Below are 17,427 nucleotides of genomic sequence, written 5' to 3'. Positions count from 1 at the left end.
ATGGGTGAAAACCTATTTAAAGATTTTCAAAATGTGTATAGCTTAGAGATAATACATAACACATTTAATTTAGTTTTACCATTTTAGTTTGTTCACCTTTTGTTGCTTCAAATGCCATTTGTATCGCATTTTCAAGCAATGTGTTCAACTGCATATAATGAAGCCTTTTCAGACAATAGAATGCGGGCCAAGCCTAATTCAGGAAAGGCTTTGTCTAAGTGAAGTAAGATGATCGTTCTTGGAATGAGTCCTGTCTCCTCATCGGTGCTTTCCCAGCGGTGCTCTGCTGAAAACCTCAGCAACTTGGTAACGTATTGTTATGGAGGCCTAAGCTTGTTTTCTTACTTCTGGATGTGACTCTTAATAATACAAGCTAAGGCTTCTATTGCTCTGGCTGGAATAACAGATGCAAGCTTGAAATTAAATCTGTAATATGTGGTAGTATTGCCAAAAAAATTCCCCTGATTAAAAAAAAAAGTGAAGAAAAGGATGTTATCTATTACTCTATACTGTACACTTGACTGATCAGTTTTAATCCTTTTTATGGAGGAAAAAGTCTAAAAATCTTTATCAAACCTTCAGAATTTTTAAATAAAAAGGAATTTTTACAACATCCACAAAAGATTTCAAGTCTAAAATCCTAGATGTTTCTCTAAACAGCAGTTTGATAGCATGCTGCCTCCTTCAGACATTATTTTTTTCTCAAGCACCAGGAATGTCTCTTTTTTTTTCTTTCTTTCTTTCTTTTTGACAAGGCCACATTTGTCAGTGATACTTTTTTTTTAAGTTAAAATGCCCCATTAAGTAAAAACAAACTTTTTGAGTAATATTTTATTCTGCACGTTACCATAATTTTCACTGTAAACTGGCAAAGAGTTCAAACAAACCAACCCCAACAAAAAAAAATACCGAAACACTAACTGGATTTGCATTGTCTTTTGCACTTCTGTGAAACTCACTTGGCCTCAAAATCATCTTCTCCTGTCCTTTTTTAATATATATTTTTGTGGTTTGTTCTACTGTTAAATTATTAGGGTGCTCAAGGAGGTCGTTCACTGTCAGCATTTCTTCCCAGAAGTGCCTTACTTCTGTGAGCTGCGATAGTTCTCTGAAAGTATTTAATTCTATTATAAATACACTGCTGCTTTGAAGAAATGAAATATTAACAGTTCCACTACATGATGAGGTATTATCTGTATTTTATGTATGGAAAACTGAAGCATGGAGAATGGAAGTGGCCCAGAAGCAGAGTGTGTCCGTAACAGGGCTAGAAACTGAAATCAAAAATCCTCAACCCCAATTGTCCCATACTAATTTATCCCATGACTAATCTGAAAGTAATTACCTAATGGAATTCAGGTCTTTTTTTAAACAAGTAGGAATAAGTGGTATGTGAGTTTGCGTGTGCAATCAAAAATGGGGCAGTTTACGCTGAACTATTGACCTGAGAAAAGTAGAACTCAAACGGGAAGAAAGTTCATGTTGATTTTACCAGGTTCTTAGTGGAACAGATTGTGTTGCAGGGAGCTTCATAGCAGCAGAAGTCATGTCTGGTTGTGCTGAAATGCCAGATAAGTTGTTATTTGTTTGGGATCTGAGAGCAGAAGTGAAGATGTTTTGAAGTTTTATTTTAAAAACAAGTGTTCTTTCTTATTAAAGGCCTGTGTGAAAGTACAAGACAGCACAGTGTCTGTTCCCAGCTTCCATGAGAGTTGGTATGTTGTGTTTTTTTTTTTTTTTTCTTCATGCTCCAATGCCAGGATTTAGTCTAATGTGACAATCTTGTCTGTTATTTTACAAAGCAAACAAACCCAGAATGGAAAAAAGTGCTTCTCCCAGTTACAGAGAAGCAAAATGAAAATGTGATGATGCCTGTGTACTGCAAAGGTTGAGGAAAAAGCCCCCAACAAATCCAAGGCAAATTAAACAAACAAAATGAAATAGATTTATTGGTTTATAAAACCCAATGCGTTCTGGAGCACTGACTCATGATATCTGAATGCTTGGGCTCGCCAAAAACCATGAACTGAAATGTGACCCTGATATGCTTGTCAGCTTGGGCCATATATGGAATATTTCCCCTTCATGACAAAGGTGGGAAGACCCAGCCCTTAAAGGCTGTTTGAAGCTTTCCTTACCTATTTTCCTCTCAGGTTTTTTTTTAAATTATATTTTATACAGGTAGGACCCAACAATGATTTAATGTTCAGCAATCCTGTCGTTTTGCTTCGATCAACACAATTGCAGCGGTTTTAGGTGAGCTGTGCCTCAAACAATGCCCTGTTCTGCCTCTGCTGGCAGTTCACGCAGGTGCCTAAAATGCTTGACACAGAATTTTAATGTTCTGCCATAAAACATGTATAGAGACATGACAACAAAGGAATTTTATTTTTTTTCCTTGGGTCATAGCTTTAGTTCCAAGCGAAAGATGTTTACTTGTGTGGTTTGTACTGATAATGTAGGGAAGCTCCTTTGTGAGCTCTTGCAGAATCTCCTGGGGATGTTACCCTTCAACTCAGTAACCAAAAACATGGGATGAGATGGCTGGGGGGTTTGTTCATGTTTCAGTTCGAATAAAGCCCAGATTTCAGTTTGCATTGTTCTGGGGTTACTAGTCCTTAATGTTATGCAGAGACTGAGGCTGGAAGAAGAGATGCATGGTGGTTGAAGGAGGCCAGGGGTAAAGGAACCCATTTAGCATCTTGCAGCCCTCGAAACAAGCCCTGCAGGGATGGTTGGAAACGACTTTTTCACACCATGGATGTTATGGGCAGTCCATGCCGGTCCTGCTGACAGACACTGCATGGGAAAGCTGGAACTTCCCCTCGGTTTTCAGGCTCTTGTCCCGGGCTGCATGTAAGCAATTGTGTATTTCAAACCCTTCAGTGCTAAATGGAGATTGGCACCGAAGTAATACTTAATATTTATGGAAATGCTTTAAGAGTGTAACTTCAAAGGCTCTTTCAAACTTTCACCTGTACTAACTTATTTCAAATGAGGGTGGAGTATATTTCCTTATCTACAGCTGAGGTGACTGTGCCATAAATAAACTGACTTTTAAATTCCAATATCTTCTGTTGTCTCAGGAACAAAACTAGTATTCGGGTTTGCTTTTCAGTGGTGTATTCAATATCCTGGACCTTTCTCTAACTGCTGACAAACTTGTAAGTATTTCTGCAGCCTGGGAGAGCAGAGCTTTCCACGCTGTTTCAGATGTGACGTGTGTGCCTGGCTTTGTACATGTCTACCAAAGGAGATGATATGCAGTTGCATTTTATTCTATTTCAGCACCTAGTTTGGATTTGAGTTCAGATTAATTTGGAGTAGGCATAGCTACGAAATGAGTCTGCAGTGTTTGTACTTGTTACGATGTGCCTCACTTATATATAGTCAGATCTTTTTTTCAGTCTAGCCAAATAAAAATGGTCTTTTTTTCAGGCTACAGTTAAACAGGTTAGAGGTTACCTACCAGTCCGCACAGATCTCTGTTGTGAGCAATTTTAGCGCACGTGCACTTTTCCATGTGTATGAATTCCATGAGGTTTACGTTCATTTTTTACTAACAGCTCCTGAAATAAGGGGGGAAGAGTAGGCTTTGTGTGTGAGGAATTTTGAGGCTTAAAAAAAAAAAAAGACTTGTTTCAGTGTTTAAAAATAAACCTGAAGTTTGGCGTGAAAAGTAATTTACAGAATTTCCAGCTGGTGTTGTAGCTTGTCAGCAAACACTCTCAATTCTGTGTGTCTGAGAGACAGCGATAGCACGGAGTCTTTAGAGCATTAGTGCCAACTATAATCCCAATTTCAGACAAACTTAATGTCATTCTGGCTGCTGCTGTACCACCTCCAACCCAAGCTCAGCAGCTGGACGAATAACACTGCAAGACTTAAGACTGTGCTTAGAACTGTCCCTGTTTTGGGACCAGCTGCTTTAGAGCGCTTCGTGTCTCCGAATCCTGGTGCACCAGGTGGGACAGGGGTTCCTGTGCACATCGCTGCAGTCTGTGGTGAGATGCCTCCTGTTTTCTGTGTCCCTGCCCTGCTCCTGGAGATTGGGGTAAGGGATTTTGTAAGTCTGAGGAACTCTGGCTGGGATAATGTGTCTTTCTCCTCCATTCAACTGGCCCCATATGCTTGTGCATCATTCCAAAGATGAACTGTTGATGAACACGTAATTTATCCAGTTGGAGCGAAACCTTCTGTCACAATGACAGAAGATGTGCAGCTGTCATTACAGGCCTTTTGGGCCAAAGATTTTGACGGAAAGAGCTTGATCTTTCTTGTTCTGAAGTGGGAACTCCACTGATGTGATGAAAATACAAATTGACATCCTTTCTCCTTCCCTTTTTTCTCCAGCTCCCTGTATTCCCCCCATTTAGGAGAGGAGTATCACAAAAGCCACCCAGCAGGGGTTACCTTCTTCCGTGGTAAAAGCTGAGGCAATTCAAAGCTGTTCCCTGATGTCCCTGGTTAAATTGTGGAGCTGCTCCTCCTTGTTTGTAATATCTGAACGCTGAAGTCATTTAATTCTCAGCAGTCCTTTGTAGCACAGCAGAAACATAGTTTGAGCAACTTTCTATTCTGGGCAACGTAAAATTTGTGAAGATAGTGGGGTGTTTGTAGTGTTATGAGGAGGAAGGCTCCCTGAAAAGCTTATGTTGTGCCTTTGGAGACCATTTCTGGCTTTCAGGTGGGCACAGGTCCAGGTAACCTCCCCCAGCTCTTGCTGCATGGCTGTCGTGGAGGGGTGGTCCAGGTGTGGTTTGGGATGGAGTCCAGAGAGCATGGAATGATGACCTCCCTTGAATAGAGCTGCCTAAGGAAGCTACACAGTTATTTAAATGTTCAAGTTTTCATTTAGCAATTCATTGCTACGTATTGCATTTTCAACTTCAGCAGCTACCCACTGCTTGAAAAAACCAGCTGGCTGAAACGAAACCCAAGGCAGACTTGTGAGGATGTGAATGAAGAGAGGCAAAAAATTCAGAGCTCAAGCCAGCCAGCATTGACCTTTTTTGCCCGTAAGCAAAAGGACTGATTGAAATGGTGTGTGATAGCCCAGGATTCCTGGACTGCTCGTTGCTGAAGTTGTGACAGTGACATTTCCACTGTCACTGCCATTTCTGTGAGTGGGACAAAGGATGGAGACACACGTACAGCCACGCAGGGGGCTGGGAGGGTGGGAATGATAATGAAATGGGGTACTCTGCAAGCTTAACTTCTCCAGAGTTTTCTTTCTTCTCTTTCTGATTTGGTTCATGCTATAAATATTACAGCTGACTTAATTTTGTCTTGCTGATGAATACCACGCTGGTGTGAAAGCGCGCAGTGGATTTTTAATTGTTTTTCAGCATAGCAAGAGAGTGGAAGTGAGATAGTCTGTCTGAGGTCACAGCACATTGCTTGGGAAGAGGTATGGGACTCAGGAATTAAGATAGACTGGGTAAGATAAATAATTTTCTAAAACTAGTCACGTGATTTCATTAATCACTTTGTTTTGTTTTTTGTTAACTTGCTGGAAGAATGTCACTGACTTGCAAAGGAAAAAGGCTGTTGTTGAGTTTCCATCTTGGCAGATGTCTAGAGACCTAATTACAGTTAATAGCAAGAAGAACTTTTTATCTAAATATTTTTCAATATATAAAGTGCAATTTTGGGTCGAAGTAAACAGTTTATATTGAAATAATACACACCCCAGGTACCCAGTTCCTTTTAAAATGAAACAGGATCGCCAAGCTTCTCATGTTAAAATTTGGTTTTGCTTGTGCTACAGGGGCAAGAGAAGGTGAGTGTTGACTTTGCAATTCAGATACAAAGCTGGGAGGCAAGTGAGAGGGTTTCTGTTTCTGACTTTGGAGTCGGCTTCCTGGGGAATGCTGTATGAATCACACAGCTTTCTAAAACCATCATCTCAATTTTCAAATGAAAATTGCAGCACTCTAGTTTCACAGAGGTACTTGAAGTTTCAGTCCTTTGTGCTTGTAACAGTATTGGGGGATCTGCTGATGGACAAAGGTGCTTTCACTGAAGATCTACCTGTAGATCTAACAAACAGAACATCAGCAAGTGTTGCAGAGAGCAAGCTTGCAAATTACTTGTAACATTGCATTCTGATAAACACTGGTAAAGCTGTAAAACGTTCTTAGAATATGCATTTTTTTCATATATTTGAGAACTCTAATTCTTAATTTTCCTGTCTTTTAAGTGAACTTTGTAAGGGCTTACCTTGCAAATGCTTTACTCCAGTGTAAAGCAGGTTACAGCAGTATAAAGCATCTTTGTCTGCGTGATGTTTCATCTGTACCATGTAACTAGGAAGTTACTTTTGGTGCTTCTCTTGGAACCAGCGCTAACTGAAGGCGATAGCGTTTCATTGAGGTTGTGTGTGGCTGTCTCTGTGCTGAACTGCGGTGGCTCCGCTCCAGCCTTTTTCTGCGCTGCTCTGCACCCTGCCCCAACGGGCTACGCTGTTTACTTTCTGCTCTGCGGTAAATGGATGTCACTTCCTTAATTAAAATGCTGGTGCGCAGCCAAATTCTCTTCCTTTGGGCTCGCGTGCTCGGAGGAGCAGCACACCTAGTGAGCATACACGCCGTTGAATCCCGTTGTGCGCCGTGCTCCTGGATTTGGCTCCTGGCTGGACGTGTTGGGATGTGCCGTGTCTCCTGCCGGCTGAGACGCCGGGTGCCCACACGTGGAGGCTTTTGAAGGCATCTCTAAGGTGGAGAAGCACAGATGCAGCTGTGTCCTGCTGTGTGAAAGCGTCCGAAGATGGATCACCCAGCGGCACAAGCCGTGCTCTGTCCACATCCAGCGGGGAAGGTCTAGGCAGCAAACGGGCATGGGGTGCCAGCATCAGCCCGCTCGGTGCGTCGAAAGCAGCCAGAGGACGTGAGTACGCAGACACGATTTAAGGGCAGCGGCTGGCCCTGCCGTGCTCCTGGGTACGCAGAAGCCTGACCGGGACACCACAGAAACTAACCCGGACACCCGGTTCTGACTGCGCTCCGTGCAGATTGACCTGAATACTCTGTCTTCTGCCTCTGTAGCTGGGTGGTTTCTCACCTGAAAAATTTTAAGAGTGACATCGAAGTTGCTGATCAGACTGGTGAGCAATCATATGTTTGTCTTTGTAAAGGTTATTGGTATTGCATACTTAGATGATTAGGATGTGAAATGTCTCCAGATGTTCTGAAAGCACAGGAAAAAAAAAAAAGGAAAAATGTCTCCTCTTACCATACCAAAATTTCAGTCTCTCTTCCCTCTGAACTCTCACGTTTCTAGCTGTGATACAGTCCTGATATTTATTTACATATTTTTTTTCAAGATGTGCGTGCTGTTACCTTGAGCACATGTGAACTGGTACCTTTATTCACAAATACATTTTTGTTTTCTATCCCTAGGTAAAAGTCTTATGTGTCCAATCCACTTGTTGTATATAGCAAGTTAGATTTACATGTTTCGTGGTAAACAGCCAGCGCTTGTCCCCACTCCTCATTCTCTTGTGCTTTGTACTGGTTAAGACGCCACCTCTGCAAATGTCATGCTCAGACTGGCAACCTGCCTCTTGCCCTCCTGCCTCCTCCAAATGGCTCATTTGCCGACTTTTCCACCTGTCCCAACATATGGTTGCTCCCATTTATCATAATTCAGGTCTGTGTACTCATGACACAGGCTGATAAAAATAATACTTAATGCATAAATGTCATTTGAGCAGATTGTTCTATAGCTCTGTTATCAAGTAAATACTAATTTTTGACCAAGCAAGCTGTGAATTCAGTTTGTAAGTGGTAGAAAATTAGTGAAACTAATTTTAGCAACGCATTTGTTATCAGTGCAGGTTTACTTTTAAAAAAAAAAAAGAAAAAGAAAAAAAGTAAATTCTAACAATGAGCAACTATACAATGCTTTTAATGAGGCGCCAAGATGGTTAACTCATTAAACACTTAAACAATTTCAAAACAGCATTTGTGAAAGGTGGAGAGAGAAGACTGAGATGCTGAGTAATCTGGAAATCCCTGAGAAATGGGAGAAGGTAGTTCAGGGCCCTAGCGGGGCTCAGAAAGGTGGTAAGAAGGCAGTCAAGGAGGATGGCGCCTTGAATGGGATGGGAAGAGGAGCTTGATGGTTCAGGGAGCTAACAGAAAAGACACTCGCTGTGGTGAACAGTCTTCCTCTAAATTAGGAGGTGCGAGGGCAGCTAAGAGGGCTAATGAGCAAACGTTATTGTGGGGAAGCATGCCCCAGCAAAGCTGCTCTTCGTCTTGCATCTCCTTTCCTTTTTGGCACCCTTCTCCAGGCACAGTAGCCCCAGGGGTCATTAGCCCTGGTGTTCCAGGGGCCGGTGGCCTCTCGGGAGGGGGACGAGTACTTGTTGCTGTGGCTTCTTCTCGTGTGGGAGCAAAATCAGCTGCCTGTGGGAGCTCAGTTCCCTTTGATCCCTTAACTCAAGTGTGTTGGTGCTACTGCATTCCAGCCCCCAAATTCCTGAGCAGTCACGAAAAGGAGAAGCCAGACACAGTCATCAAGAGCTTTATTTATACAGAGCCAAAAGCTCAATTATTCTAAGAGATGTTCCTTTTGCTTTTTCTAGTCTGTTATTTTTTGCACTCTTAGGAAAATAAAGGGAAATTCTATAATTCAAACATAAACCACAGTTTTCCTATACAGCCAAAGCCTACCCTGTGATAGAAAATGCACAAAGCATGTGTAATAAATCTTGTATGTAGACAGTGATCTCTGATACTCCAGCCAGCAAGATTATGCCATTAATATTGCATATATAGTGAGAACCTGAGTTCAGATGCTTTTTTTTTAATGAAGATGGAAAGTATAAAAATCCAGGCTTGCATTATGGATACTGTCCTCAGCAGTGTATGGGAGGAAAACTATTTGACATCACTGGTATTTCCTCTGGAATTAAATCATGCCTGCAAATTTCTACAAGACTCATGGTAATGTACAGAACATGTTAATGAACAGGTGGTGAAATGAATTTCACTCTTCTGTTTCAAATCAGTGAAGAGTGTAGTGGCATTCACAGCTTCATACTGGAAGAAAAAGAAAAACAAAGTCCAGCAGAGCATGATAGAGTGCTGGCACTGCTTTGCACACAGACCATGGCAAGCAGCTCCCAGCCTCATCCAATATTTATGGGATTTCTTCTGGCTTTTCCTTAAAGAAACTGAAAAAAGAAGATAAAACAATCCCCCTTCCCAAAACCACGCCCAGCATGATGATTGCCATGTGGGTGGATGTATTTGCAGGTCCAGGATGGACTGTTTGATGCTGCATCTCCGCCCTTGCAGAAGCTCCTGCTCCCTTTGCTCTTGCCGATGCTCCAGGCACACCACGTGGTCAGGATCTAGGGCAGGTACTTTTTGGCTCCCAAAAGTCATCTGTTGGGCACCTGCCATATAGATTTCAGTCTCCCAAAACTCAGCTGTGTAGTTAAAACAGTTGTTTTCTCTGGCTCCCGTTGGCCACTATGAGCATCATGTCCAAGAATAACGAAGACTGCTGCTATCAGTAATGCTTGTAACGTTAGTCACGCCATTAAGTCAACATCTTTTATTCAAGAAGTTGCTTGAAAATTCCTGGAGTCTATGGTGTGGTTAACTTCTCAAAACCGACATGTTAATACTAGTCAGGTTATTGTAAGTGTTTACCAAGCCCTGGAGCACAACAAAAAGGTAGCTCTTTCTGTTGGTAACATTTTTGGCTGGGCGTTTGTCACTTCAGTGTAACTGGGAAGCTCCTTGCATGCAAAACAACCATTCATGTGCAGAGGAGTGGTAGGTTTTACGCAGGGCTCTGCTTTGTCATTATTCTGCTCAAACTCTGCCACATCTGTACCAACAACCCAGCCATCCAAGCATTGCTTATGGAAATTATTGGTTTCTGGATGGTGCTGACTACATCCTCTGAATGGGTACCAAAATAAATAAGGGAATAATTTGGCTGTAGCAAAACATTGTGGAGATAGCCAGGAAACTGCCATCCTGGAATTTCACTGGGGAATTCTGCTTGCCCCTACCAGTCCTCTCCCACGGGCCGAGCTTATTTCCTCCGGTCTAAAACTGGTGCTGTACAGAATGAAGGAAAAGTCCCTCTTGAAGCAGCTGCTGAATTTTACCTGCATTTCTTGTTGTCCTAGTGCAGCTATAGGCAGCACAGAGACATTTTAGCATCATAAGTCTCGGTCATATCTACTTGGTAGCACAGCTGCCAATTAGCAAAGCTTCGTCTACCTGGTGGCAGCATCTTAAGTTCCCATGTAGCATCTGCTGCATGTTCCAGCCATCAAGAGTGTCATTCTTGCTTTTCAGCCATTTGGGTCTCTTGGCAATCTGGAAACGGGAGCAGATATCTACCAAATGAGTTGAGGTGATGTAGAGCTGATGGCGGAGGTAGAAACGTTTGTGAGCTCCTGTCCTTGCACTTGGAGCAGCCTAAGCTGCAGCTGGAGCAGCCCTACCATGTCAACTTACTCCCCTGTGTAGAGGTCCTTAAATAATTAAACCCTGACAGACACGGTTCCAGGCTGCAGTAGTGTCTGTGGTGTTGGAACGGCTGCCATGTTTCCATGCGCTTCTTTCTCTTGAAGATGAGAAAGATGTTTGGAGAAATGTTACAGATCAGGGGACGGTCCTGGTGGTTACTAGTTGTTTGTTTATGGACATTTCCCTTCTGTGCTTTTGTAGTTGAGCAGAATTAAAGTTCTTCTAAAGCAACATCTGAGCCTTTTGTCAACCTTTTCACTTCCTGGCAATTACACAGAACTGCAACTCCAGCTGAACGCTGAGTTCCGTCTTGTTTTATCCTGGTTTGTGTACTCCTTTGTGTTTTTCCTCCCAATGTTTGACATGTTGCAATGTTCCAGAGTGAATTAGTGGGCTGTCTTTTTTTTTTTAGGAAAACAGAGTTTTTTGGGGCAGGCAGTAGCGTTTGTGTATTCTGCTATCGTGAGTGGCCTTCGGTTTGCAGGGGTCCTTGAAACAGGAAGGGAACTTCACTATGGACGCAGTTTTCACTGCTGCGGGGGTTGTGGACACTTGGTTGACTGTGCAGCTTTTGTGTTGTTTAGGTTTGCAATTCCTATGGACAAATTAAACCTCCAAAGTTTAAAACAGAAATTCAGTATTTTTGCAATAGAAAGGATGCATTAACTTCTGAGTGGGACCGATAGCTTGAAAATTAACGTGCATAAAGAGAAAGAGTCATTGTTTCTTTTATGTATGATATCTGAAGTATGTGTTACGATTGAATGATACATTATTTCTGTTCATGGAACAATTCCATGTATTTATTAAGATCTAGTTGCTGGTCTAAGTGCAATTTACAGCATTGTGCACATCAGTGGCACCAAGAATTGTTCATCATGTCATGAATCTGTAGATTTTCACTTAAACATTCAAATCCGCTGAGCCTGCAGGGCAGAGTTTACTGGGCAGCTCACCATTGTGAATTTGAAAGGCATGTGTCCACTGCCGCGACAGCACTGGCTTTGACGAGCCAAATTCAGCCACGTTTTGAAAGGATTAAAGATGCTACTAAAGCTACAGAGGCTGGAACAGCACCAGGCTACAAAGGCTTCCCAATTCAAGTACATCAACCCAAAAGGCTTAACACGGCTTTAAAAAAAAAATCAACAGAACAGTTTGTTAGGATATGATACCAAATAAGCTTTAGGACTCGTGCCAGCCCCCTTCCCTTGGGAACGTGGAGTTTTACAGTGGCAATGCTTCCTGAGGCGAAAGAAATGACCTGGCTGTGTAGCTGAGAGCTGTTTTATTTCCAGAAGCTGATAAAATTGAGCAGTCCCAAACTATCAGGGATGGACCCCATTTTTAAGACATGAAAGAAACATACTCCAGGAACCACAGTGTGAATGGAGAAATGCAGAGGTGGCAGTTTGTATTCTGTTGACCAGTAAGTGATGACATATGGTGTGTGCTCTAGATACTGATTGCTCACATGAATTCAGTTTTCTTTGTAAACTCCCAAAAGCAAGTTTATAGCAATGTATTTCTGGAATACTTCTGCTTAGGTGGTCTTAAAAGACTCCAAAACTGTGCATTTTGCACTGGACTGTTAAGATTTTAGGTAAGTGTGTGTATATATATATGTATGTATGTTATTTAGTTTGCAAAAAAAATAAACCAAGTGATCGTGTCTCAGATGCCATTGTTTTCCCAAGTAAGTTACTGAAAGCTAATATTTGATTTTTTAAAGTTACTGACATTTGCTTGCTGTGTGATGATTTAGCCTTGTAATGCCGCAAATTCAGTTGAGAACTGGCATATGTTAAATAAGTGGCTCTAGTGTCCTTGTCTTTTATTTTGTCCTTTTAGATTTGTAGCTGCAAATCTGCAGAGGGATTTAGAGTAAAAGTGAAGAATAGCCATCTATGATCTTGCTGCTGGTTTTATTTAAATAATGTATGAGAAATAATGTGAGCTTCTGTTTGCTTTTCGCAATGCACAAAAACCAAAGTCAGTGTATTACGGTTTACGTGGAATAGAGACAGCCTGGTACAGCAAACTTGATCATAGACTCTTGTACAGCCAACTGGAACATAAAATTTATCTTATCTTTGCTGTAATCTGTGAACCTGAAGAAATGCCCCTAATGACTCTCCTGAACTTTATTTGTCCTTTCTCACCGAAGGCGTACGGTGCTGGACCACGTGTGTGGCTTTTGCACGTGCTTGTAAGTTAGAGGAAAGATCAAAACTTACAAAGACACCATCAAAAATGAATCGATGGTGGGAAATTTTAATCCTCATTTTATGCTCTGCTTCACTTCAGTTGACGATTTGTTTCCCGTATAATTTCTAATGTGTATCTTTCCCACTTGCAGTTACTATGTGGGCGAGCTGCTGTAACTGGCTGTGTCTGGATGGCTCACCCGAAGAGATGGAGCCGCAGCCGCCGCCGGGAGCCCGAGCCCAAGCCTATTCCAACCCCGGGTACAGCTCCTTCCCGTCCCCCACGGCAGCAGAGCAGAGCTGCAAAGCCTGCGGGCTGCCCTTCGACAGCTCCGCCACCAAGGTGAGTCGCAAACGTCTGCTCTGGCAGTTTGCCATTTGCCTCCCATTCAATCCCGAAGAGCCAAATTGAAGAGAAATGGGCGTACGTTAGAGGCGGACTCACCATATGGGGAAAGACAGCTTGCCTTTGCGTCTGTCTCTTCCGTCGTTCTTTCGCAATTAGCAGACATAGTTGACAATGACTGGGAATGTGGTGGTTAACCTTTGGTAGACTTGGCTTTCTCAGGCACTGAAAGAAGAAAGCCAAACTGCCTATAATTAAAAGGAGCATTAGTTTGAACATAAAAACACTAATGTCCTTGAAAAATTAAAAAAAAATGTGGCAAGAAGTTTAGTAATCTGTCGGTGCTTTCAGTGAAGGGAGATTTACATATCTATTTTCCAAACTACTGTTGCTCAAACTGAACAGCTATAAAGTTTATTGAGAGTGTGTGATGAGTTGCTGAAGAAAAAAAAAAAAAAGACTGAATCCATTTTATCTTGTTTGTAAACTTCATTTGTGAACGTAAAGAAGCCAAAGTATTTGTTGCCACAAGACTTCTAATTAGACAGCAGACCTCCCTGGGACATTATTTGGGCATGGTGGTTCCTGTGATGTTACTTGAAAAATGTTTTAGTGAGGAAAGTTGTTCATCATCCACACTTTGGCTAGAGAAATGTCTTACATATAGCATATTACTCAACTTAAGAATGTGAAAACTTCAAAAATTAGAGTGAATTTTGGCCACAGCCCTTCTAGATTAGATGAGGAAATTAATAATTTGGTCTTTCTAGCACCTTTTTACTCAGGGACATACCTTAACATGGTTAAGTCTTGGCAGAGCTGTTGTTTTCTACTTACAGAACACCAGGGATGTTTATGCATTTTTGCACTAAGAAGTCTTGTTGCTCCAGAAATCACTAGAAATTTAAATTTTGGTAATATATTTTGGGGGTTGGGTATATACGGTAATATATTTTGGGTATGTGAGTATGCTTAGACTTTTTCTGACAGTAGGCAGATTCTGGGGCAGCTGGAATGGCTCAGTCGCTGCCTGTGACTCTGCGTAGTGTTGTCTTTAACATCGTCCTCATGAATGTGATGTGTCTTTACAAACACTTGTGGAAAGAATTATTCTGGATCTAGCGCTTATGATTCTGTATAGCAGAAAGGAGTGGATGTATTCGGTTCCGCTCTTGAAATGAAACCATCCACCCAGTTAAGGATGGATTATACAGTAGCAGTGCTAGAACGATGGTCCCATTTTTCCTGGTATCTACTGAAATATATGTTCTAATAAGCTGTCTTCAAAGCAGTGCCTTGGATAAGAGTCGTCAGCACCGCTCCAGATATGTGAAAACATGCTGATTGATTGGGGGTAGGTAAAGCTCTGGTGCTGAAATTGTAGAGGGTCTGCTGAGGCAATTTAAGATGTTTCTGCCCTCAGTAGAGTTCCCTGGTTTTCTGCAGGACTTGGCTGTCGGTGTAACTGGGGCAGCTGAGCACAACGTGTGCCTGTCTGTGCCGCTGCCATTCAGTGCAGACTATCAATGAGTTTGAGGTTAATATTGTTTTGTGAAAGGAGGCTCCTAAACCTTCCTTCTGCCACCACAAGGACTGAGCAGAAACCTCTGGGGCTGCCTTGAGCGAAGTGATTCCAGGTGCCACAGCTTAGACAGCTGCAGGAAGGTCTGACGGATCGTCCATTGGTCCTGGCTCTCCAGAAGGGAATTTGGGCTAAAGAACCGAGTACAGAACTCGTAGAACGCTGACATGTTTGTAAGCCATATTAATTCTTTAATTCTGTTGATACAGACCAGGAAGTGTATGAAATCTCACTTTGCTGTAACGAGAGCACCAAAAACTCTGCATTTTGTCCCAAGAGAGGCAGTACCTTTGAACTCTACTCTCCAGTTAATGTTTGTACTGAAGTACAATACATAAAAATTAATTCCTTCCGCACCGGTGACCATAGGAATAACCTAGATTGCTTTTAAAAAAACCCACCTAACCAAACAACAACAACAAAGAACCCAAAAAGCAGAATGCTGGCATCTTAAGTACTTGATCCGTTATCATAATTGTAATTTATTTTTCATATACCATGGCACCTACTAAAAGGATTAGAGTAGGGTAGGTTTGAATGGAGCATATATTTATAAGATGCTTTTAACTGTCAAAGCATGTAAAATTTAATGATGGTAGCAAAACTCTGAGATTTTTGTTTTCCTTCTCCTAGACGACTTTTTGATCTTGTTTTTTTGCAGCAAACTGATTCCACACAATTTTAAAACTTTAAACAAGCACTCTTCATTCCCCACTCTGCTGCCAGAAAGCGATGTCAGTGTTCTTGGTAGAGATGTCGGATTGTTCTTCCTTCCTCCCCCATTTTCTGATTTCAGTGCCTTAAACTGGCTGACATTTTTAGGAAAATGCTTTTCTTTTCATCCTTACAGAAAAAGCTCCTGGCAAGCTAGAGTGTAAGATTAAAAAAACAAGACAAAACACAAAACCAAACACCCTGAACAACAGTAGCTGTGGTGAAAGCTTGAATGTTGGCATTTCTTCGTTTTCTCCTGTGCATGGAGAGCCAAGTGTATCAAAGCCCCATGCTGGTTATCTGTGGGAGACGAGCTGTTAAAACAACCAACCAAACAACCAGAACAGCTTCTGGACAGGCTTGGGATTTCACTTCTGTTTGACCATCCTGCGATTGTGCTGCCAGTCAGTAAGCATCATTCAGAAGCGGTTTGACCTTTTAGTAACAGGTTTTAATTTACAACAACATTTGAAACTAATCCTTCTGCAGAGATCGGTGTCTTCAGTCATTGCCCTTTCAGTCAGAGTTCAGCGAATATATTGAAGCTGTAAAAGCTGCTTAATACTGAGACGCGGCAAACGGCTTCTGTGCATGTTTAAATACTTGATGCTCAGATACAGGCTGGGGGATTTTTTTTCTCTGAAGATGAATCCTTGTGGTGAACTGATAAGCCAGAGACATGCCTGGTTTTGACTTCTCAAATGTATCATTTGATAACTAAGGCAGACTTGTGTTATTACTGTTAATTGCTTGCAAAACCCACGCTGGATAATGCAGCCCTTGCCCTGTGCTCGTTTATGTGAGATCTAAATGTGTAAATACTCAAGTAGGGGCTTTCTGGCTGGAAGGTCCTTGGCCATGGAGTCGTTCCCCTGGGAGCCAGTTGGCAGTTTGCAGAGCACGGGGAGGCTTCCTCTGCCAGAGTAAAGCCCAGTTGTTTGGGTTTTATTTTTTTTTTTAATTTTCCTCAGTTCTTCTGGTTGTTCCCCAGCCAGAGATGGGTGATTGAGAGAGGGAAAGTATTGTAAACAGGGTTATTTTCCATTCCTTTGCCTTTCTGGAGTGTTTGTTCCTGTCTCTTCCTTGAAAATTTCCTGAGAAAGTGAATTGCTCCTGCAATCATAGGGTCAAAGAAAGTCAGTGACATGCTAATGGTTTTTATAATAACCAAGTTAAGGGGAACTTCTCAAAACTGGATGGTGTGCGGAAATTGCCCTTCCTGTCTTGCTTTGTGACTGATGAAAGTCACTTGGACTTGGCAGAGCCCCAAACGGCAATTTTGAGATGAGGTTTCAAATTCGCATGACCAGAGCTTCTCTCTGTGGTAGAAACTTCCATGCCTTAAAATGCTTAGGCAGGAAATTGGGATTCTTTCCGGTAACTGTCATTATAAGTGTATTCCAGGGTCTAACTGAGAAGTCTGTCAGTTATAAACTGTAAGGAGGTGGGGGGCAGGGGGGCTGCCAGGTTGTATAGGGGATCAGAAGGAGCTTAGGTAAGCAAGTAGTATATTTACACCTTTTAAAACATGAGAAACCTCTGCTTTCTTTGAGCTGTGAAGTTAAAAATGTTCTTTATTCACTAGAAGCAATTCATGAAACTTTTTGATTGTTTTCATGTTTGTATTCGTTTCTTCTCCAGCTCTATGTACTTTTCCTCATGTAGCTCTGAATGGTTCAGGATGTCAAGATTTCATAGAAATGTGTCTCCTCTGAAACTGTGAATTGGCATTTTTTTTAACCAGCACTGAAACCAGTTCTTTCTCCCCTCAGGACTTTTAAAAAGATGCATGATGTGGCTGTTCTGCTGCTATTCCTATTGAAAAATGTAGAATTTGACTTTCCAAAGTGTTGAACAGTCAAGTTTCTGCAGAAGTCAACATGGACTGTGAGTGCTTGGAACTTCTGAAAATCGAGCCCTGAGTGATGAGACTGGAACAGTAAAAAAATATAAAAAGTAAAAAACAGAGTTTAATCTGTAAAGTTTATAAGCATCTGGGGCCTAATATTTCCGAAACTTCCAACACTTTCTGTCTAGCATCTAACTGGCACATAGTGTGCATATTATTTTCAAAATAAG

The 17,427-nt window shown here is 41.8% G+C and overlaps 1 protein-coding gene across 2 annotated transcripts in view; it reads left to right on the top strand.

The window, feature by feature from the left end:
• RFFL (ring finger and FYVE like domain containing E3 ubiquitin protein ligase) overlaps positions 1-17,427 on the top strand; it is a 31,308-nt gene that overhangs the window by 6,056 nt on the left and 7,825 nt on the right. Inside the window, exons 1-2 of one of the 2 annotated variants that reach the window (XM_065646825.1) lie at positions 7,032-7,105; positions 12,859-13,049. In XM_065646825.1, coding sequence (XP_065502897.1) covers positions 12,864-13,049 — 186 coding nt within the window. In that variant the 5' untranslated portion in view covers positions 7,032-7,105; positions 12,859-12,863. Of the gene's footprint in view, positions 1-7,031; positions 7,106-12,858; positions 13,050-17,427 lie in introns of those variants that run through there. The other variant, XM_065646824.1, reaches the window with a different exon arrangement.

This window comes from Caloenas nicobarica, chromosome 17 (assembly GCF_036013445.1).
Source record: "Caloenas nicobarica isolate bCalNic1 chromosome 17, bCalNic1.hap1, whole genome shotgun sequence".
NCBI lineage: Eukaryota > Metazoa > Chordata > Aves > Columbiformes > Columbidae > Caloenas > Caloenas nicobarica.
This window is presented reverse-complemented; position numbering and strand designations above follow the sequence as displayed.